Source organism: Coptis chinensis, chromosome 3, assembly GCF_015680905.1.
Source record: "Coptis chinensis isolate HL-2020 chromosome 3, ASM1568090v1, whole genome shotgun sequence".
Lineage (NCBI taxonomy): Eukaryota > Viridiplantae > Streptophyta > Magnoliopsida > Ranunculales > Ranunculaceae > Coptis > Coptis chinensis.
This window is the reverse complement of record NC_141458.1, coordinates 119,402,303-119,409,364: the sequence shown is the minus strand read 5'-3', so window position 1 is coordinate 119,409,364 and position 7,062 is coordinate 119,402,303. Positions and strand designations below refer to the sequence as shown.

The following is a 7,062-nucleotide window of genomic DNA, read 5'->3' as shown; positions in this document are numbered from 1 at the left end:
TTTTAATATGGAAAATGCCCATTAACAAATCCATATTTACAATAAGACCCCTGAAACTTTCAAGAAAGTCCTTTCCTACCATTAATTATATCTAAGTCCCTCCACCTTACTTGTATTCACAATTAGACCATTGAGAATTTATTCATAACTGTCTCACCCATGTCTAATTGACCCAATGTGATATTTAACATAAATTGAACATTAAGAAACTATTTCTTATACCGGCCGGGTTTGAGCTCAATTAGTTATGTCACAATTTTTAATACATAACTCCGTAGAGTGGTGGATCATTTATTAGAATTCGTGATTCAAGACGTCCTACATTCATTACCCAAAACGTTAAGTATAGTCTATGAATAGACATTACTTTTTAACGTCTCAAAGTAATAAATTTTAGACATAATGAATTTTCACAATTTCTCAAGTCTAGGGATTAATTGGTAAAGTGAGATTTGCACACTAAATCTTAACAGCGAATTTATAATGTGTTCTCACTTTGATCCCCTCAGTGTTAGTCATGTGACTACACCAATATACAAACTTAGAGTCTTACTCAAATGATTGAGATATCATCATCCTATCATATAGCAGTCATGTATATTACAATTTTATAAGTGAAGCGTCCGACTTCACCCATAACTGTGATCATTCTAAGTAAATAGATACAATCAAATCTCCCGAACATGACTCTTCATATGCTTGATTGTTCTAATTTTATTACCTATAGAAATTATGATTTCATCATATGATATTAGTTCACCCATACACATAATAATAAAATTTGTGTATTTAATCAACATGTATAAATAATAAATATTCATTGGCTGCTTTGTAAAGTCAAAATATCCCGACACAAACAACACAGAAATAAGCCAGGGCATAAATAAATACATGACCCGAGGCAATGGGGCCACAAACACAAGGAGACCAAAGATAATAGATTAAGTCAGTAAGCCGTAAACACGACCCAGTCATTCAACTTCATGAAAAGTGAGAAGCCGACACCTATCATAATTTGTGGTAAGTTTTTCATACCTAATACTCATAGAGATCAAGAGTAGAGAACCAAAATCTGAAGCCCAATTAGTCGCTCAAAAGCTGCCACTCAACTCTTACAGCTTATTACGAAGTATTACTTGCATAATCAAAGTAAGGACATAAACGGCTTTCGAAACCCTGCCTGTATACCGGTAAGCATAAACAAATTGAGAACTGTAAAAGAAAACAAGTGGCTCAAGAACCTCCCACTGACTCCGCGATCAAGCACCATCTACAGAGATGTGAAATGACCTCTCAAGCACCAAGAAAGCGAGACGTGAGATGACCTTTCAGTCAGAACTGCTCATAGTTGATCCCTTAGGCTCAAAACTAGTGAAAAATCATAAAAATAGGTATTCGTGTATGAAACTGTGATCGACCCTCAGACAACCAGAAACTCAGTTACAAACATAAATAAAACTTATTTTTGAATATGCATTCAAATGCAATATGATCCCTCAAGCAGCTAGTTTAAAAATCCCAAATTATAATATTATATATATGATGAGCACGAAAACGAAATCAAGAAATCAAATAAAACAAATTCAATTCATTTTAAACTTGACAAGTTCGTTTTAGGTTTGAGCAAGTCTTCAAGCATTTGTACAAAGATGAGATATCCCCTAAGCTCTTAATATTGTGGTACATTGACCCATTCAAGGTAGCACAATTTTAGATGAACCGTCATCCTCAATGGTCATAATGACATCCATCATCTATGTATACTGTCCAAGACTGCACTCAAACAAAGAGAACAAAAGAGTGGGAAACCAAATACAAAGAAAGCGTAACCTTACTATAACATAATTTTTCTAAATTCATGCACAATCTACAGAGACGTAGCACGATCCATCAGGTAGCACAGTCGTACGTGACCCCTCAAACTTGAATATAATTTCATCGTCTATGTATGTAGGATGTGAAAGAAAACCAGCTCAAAATGGGATAATGAGACAAATAAACACTTTAAAAACTTCACATAAATGAAATTAAAAAACCGGAAGTACTATTGTCTCCTCAAAGAAAAAAAATCTAGCAAAATCTTTAAAGACGTAAGGTGATCCCTCAGGCAGCACAGATTAGATGACTCAATGGCAACACCTTCATCGTCTATGTATAATGTGCAATTTAAAAAAAAACAGGAATAAACTCAATAAAGTTTTTTAAAATCAAGTGAAAACTCACATATATATTTAAAAAAACAAACCAAGGCAAACACTTTTTTAAACACATTCCACAAAGACATGAGATAGACCCTCAGGGAGCAGTAGGTGATCCCCCTAGTATGAATCTGATCGTCCAAGTATGATGTGCATGAGACATGCTAAAACTTTTTGATATACAAAATCAAGATGAACAACTAAATGAGCAAATACACAAGAAAGTATTTCTTTGAGAACGCTTCCAAGCAAAATCTACAAGGATGCGAGATGAAACACCAAGCAGCCCGTTTGCTAGGTTTGTAGATGATCCTTTAAAAACAATAGTAAGCGATATGCAAGAAAACAATTTGAAAAAAAATGATAAATCAAAGATAAGACGACGTTTGCGCGCAACATGTAAAAAAAAAATCTCGTCCAGCACAATCTACAGAGACAAGACAGGATCCCTCAGGCAGGCACATAGTAATTAATAACTTTCATTGCCAACGTGTCATGTCCATTAAAACACAGACAAACATACAAATTTGATGTAAAAAAATAACGTACAAAAACTTGAGATGAACCTTCATACACCAAAATTTAGTCATGACTTCCGTAGACATATTGCGCTCTGAACATGACAACCAGCACAATCAAAAGAAAAAGTTTTTTCTCTCTGGTAACTTGGTACGAGTATTATTGAAGGAGATGCATGTTTTTTGAGTTTTGTGAGCGGTTTTGACTTTTCAAAGAATAAAATGACAAGTAGTTAAGCAGCCTTTGGAATGGTTTTTACACACTAACCCAGTAAACCTTTGTTTAGAAATTAGAGAATGGGCTCGAATTCCACCCTTACCTCTACTCCCCCATAAGGTTGAGTCCAATGGTGCATCACCCTCTATTTCCACAAAAAAACGGTGTTTTGATGATGGGGAGTCAATCTTGGTGTCCAATGGTTCGGACCATTCTACACCACTTCTACCGGAAAAAAAAAAAAAAAAAAAAAAAATCCTCGCCACTTCAAGTGGCACCGTTTGAGATTTTACAAACCACGCCACTTCAAATGGTGCGGTATGAAATTGAAAAATGTATTCCACGCCACTTCAAATGGCGCCGTTTGGATTTTTACAAACTACGTCATTTCAACTTGCGTGGAATGCACTCTCTATTCCTCAATATTACTCTCTATATATAGAGAGTATTATAGAGATAAGGGGCAAAAACCACCGCCACTCTCTCCACTTTTGAAAGAATGGGGAGCCATTGCACCCAGCCTAAATAAAAACAAACAAAATATATATATAATAACAAAAAACATAACATTTGTTAAAAGTTATCCCACACAATTACAACTAAAATTGGTAGTGAATCGCTTGCCTAGTAAAACCAACAACAATTAATCTCTGAACCAAAGTTCTTGTCTAACTTGACCTAAAATATAAATCATGAAATTATAAGCAAAATATCGTGATTATAGATTGTGGGATTTTGTTTTTTTTATCCCATATAAAAGAAAAAAGGCTAATGTGATTTTCGATACGTTTGTGAACTAGATTAGATTTGATGATAGGTTGATTTTCATTGAGTTGTAAAGAAGATTTTGTTGTGTGGAATGGGTTGTGTTGGCAAATAACGTAAATAAAGTTTTCGAGAGTAATTAGATGTGAGTTACCTACCTTTATTAACAGTAGGCTTTCGAGAGTAATTAGATGTGATTGGCATTCCTTAAATTGTTGCCACTTTTTAAAGGTTGGTGGCAAATGTAGATTTTACATTGTTGCTACCTAAATCTCATTGTTAGTGTTGGAATGTGCCTATGCGTGTGTGGGTATGTGGGGTAGGGGCGAATAGAAATAAGTTTTAGCATCGATTTTTCACCTTTGTTATGTTTTTTTTATATGTTTTATTTCAAATTTCAATACGTTGAAGTTTATTTTTTTATCTTTGTTATGTTTTTTTTTCCAATATGCTAAATTTTATTTTTTAAACTGTGTTGTTTGGTTTCGTCTTGTAGCTCTCTTCTCCGAGGTCATAGTGTGACAGTAATTGCAGTAGATGCTAGCTACAAGAAGAAGATTTCGAAGATGGATGAGTGGGCTACAGAGTTGGGCCCAATTGGGTCTGATGTGGTTTGTAGGCATATAGTGTTAGGTTATTTTAAGTCAATACGTAGGTTTGATTTATTAAGTAATAATGTTTATGAGTTATATGAAATTGTGGAGGGTACGAGGTATGGAATTTATGTGTTGGAAGAAGAAGAAGATTTGGCTTCATACGGATAGTGGGCAGGTGTACTTGTTAGGGTTAGTGGATAAATACGTATTGAAGGGATGGAAGATGGAGTTTGGAAAAAATAAGGGTAAGGAGCATTTGGAGGGGTATTACAGACAATTAAGGAAGTATCTCAACATAATAATTGAGTTAGAAATAAAGTAGCGTAATAACTTCAATTCTAAATAAAGTAGCGGATCGGTTGAGTAGAATGGATCATAAGTTTGAGATCATAAGAACCGAATTTTCCAAGAAGAACCGTTTGAAGATCTAGAAGGCGAATTGAATAAGTATTTAGAAATAGAAACTGGATTTAAGATTTAGATAAAGTTTTGTTGTGTAAATATATAGTTGATAAACATAAAAGATTTGATGTTATGTTTTAAGTATAGTCGATGTGTTGTTATATAAAGCTTAATGAATATATGTTGTAATCCGACCCTTTCTTGTTTCCTTAACAACTTAGATTGCCCGGGTGCCATTACTGAAAAGATCTTAACCGAATATGTTTATTCAAAATTTGTTTTTAGAATAAATATTTGTTCAAAAAAATACTTTTTGAGAAAAATGATTTTTTGAAAAACATGAGATCCAAACACCAACTTAACATGTTTTTTCTTTGCCAACTTTCCAGTTTCCTTAAGGCTTTGTCTGGCCATCTAAAATTTTATATTACTTGACCGTATCTTCATTTATTTTTTCTGAATGAAGATAAGACCTTTTCTAGTTTCTTTAAGAGAAAAATACAATAATGGATAACAAACTTTACACGTAATTTGAATCTGGGAACAATTTAATTTAATTTTTGTTTTGTTTTGTTTTGTTTTCGTTTTTCTTATAGCAATTTTGAAGAACAAACTTGTCACTTTCACTTTGTTGGAACACTAGTGAAGTTATGGTTGGGTTTCATCAATTATTTTCACATTATCCTTTTATCTTTTACTTATTTTCGTATTATGTTTATATTAAGAAAAAAAATGTCATGTACGAAGTTATCAACTCAATTATTTCTCAAGTTTTTTGATAATATAGTTGTAGTAAGCTTCTGCCCCAAAAGATGTTGTGGTTTATAGGAAGAGGCAATATCAAAGGGAAGTTGAAATCAATTGCAGTTTAGGGCAGTGACATCTCTCACAAGTCATAACCATAGTGTCAAAATTGATATATCATATATTAGTGGAGTACTGCTATACGGACCTATTTTTTAGACATACTATTGTGACTCGCTATTTGGATAATGTTAGTTTGCATTGAAATACACACGGACACGTATCTCTATGTAAATCAAAAGTTACCATTAGTAGGGTTAAGTAGGTTAGTGTATATCAGTGTCCATTAACTCCATTTGGTTGAAATGTAAGTACGACTAGCAGGGAAACAACTCACGTGGCGAATCCAAAAGGTCAAAATTAAAATCCGACCCTTTTCTGTTTCCATAATTGATGCACGCTTCAATCACCACTTCGGTGCTCCCCCCTTAAATATACGTCCACGCTCTACCTAATAATCACAAGTATGTGAACCGTGCTACGCATCGGTGTTTTTTCAAGTCTTTAAATCTGTCGCTCTAACATCTCTAGCTTGGATAGTATGATTTTTTGAATTCTAATTCTAATCTAAAAAATAATATAAAAACATTATGAGGGGTTGAATATAATTTTAGTGGTGTGAATGAGGTTTTTAAATTATTTTAAATAATATGAAGCTATTTCTAATTTCAATAAAGTGATGGAGTTTTTTGTAAATTATTTAAAAAAGAGAGAGCTGATTAGAGTAATTAAAAGAGGTGGTTCTAAAATTTTAAAATAGATAAATTAGAAATACACTATTCGGTTGAGAAGTGTGCCTCCTAGATACCGGCTATTATCAAAGACCATTAATACTAAGTAGTTGAGAATGTTCCCAGTGACCCACGTCCTCCCCTTTTTTTTCTCTGAGACTGACACATCAGATTTTTCATAAAAAAATGAATTCTACGTCCTTTTTTGCCAATTTCAATTGTTCGGGGGTAACCCAAAATAGATAAAAACCTCTTTCCATATTCTCTTTTCAATTCTACAAAACACTCCCAACTCTGAAAAAAAAAAAATCATCTCTTTCTCTTCTTCCAAAATTAAACTAAGAAATTGTTCAAGATCTTTGGAACTAATTTGGGAAGAGGAACATGTGCTACCAAGTTACAACTGCGTTACCAGTCCTCTCAGAGAAAGGCAATCATGAAAACACAAAATAGAAGAAGTATGGTCTTCGATTAGGCGACATGGGTCTCTCTGGCAGTATTGATATCGTCGCGTTACAGGAAATAGGCGGTCTTAGGAGTATTAGTTTCATGAATAATAGTTTCACGGGTTCGATTCACGAATTCAATCGCCTTGGGCTTTTAAAGGCTTTGTATTTATCGATAATGCATTTTCGGGGAATCAAAGAGGACTACTTCTTGAAAATGGAATCATTGAAAAAGTTATGGATGTCGGATAATAAATTTACAGGGGCCAACTCCAATATCTTTAGCGAAGTTGATTTTAATCTCAAGGAATCAGATCTTGAAGGAAACCCGGTTTCGGGGCCTATACCCCCACTACCAAAGATTGGCGTCCCTCAATTTTTCTAA

The 7,062-nt window shown here is 33.9% G+C and overlaps 1 protein-coding gene across 1 annotated transcript; it reads left to right on the top strand.

Moving 5' to 3' along the window:
• Window positions 1-6,711: 6,711 nt before the first annotated feature.
• LOC147513694 (pollen receptor-like kinase 2) lies at window positions 6,712-7,062 on the top strand. Its single transcript, XM_086598944.1, has one exon. It carries the CDS (start codon window positions 6,712-6,714, stop codon window positions 7,060-7,062), a length of 351 nt encoding a protein of 116 aa, XP_086455070.1.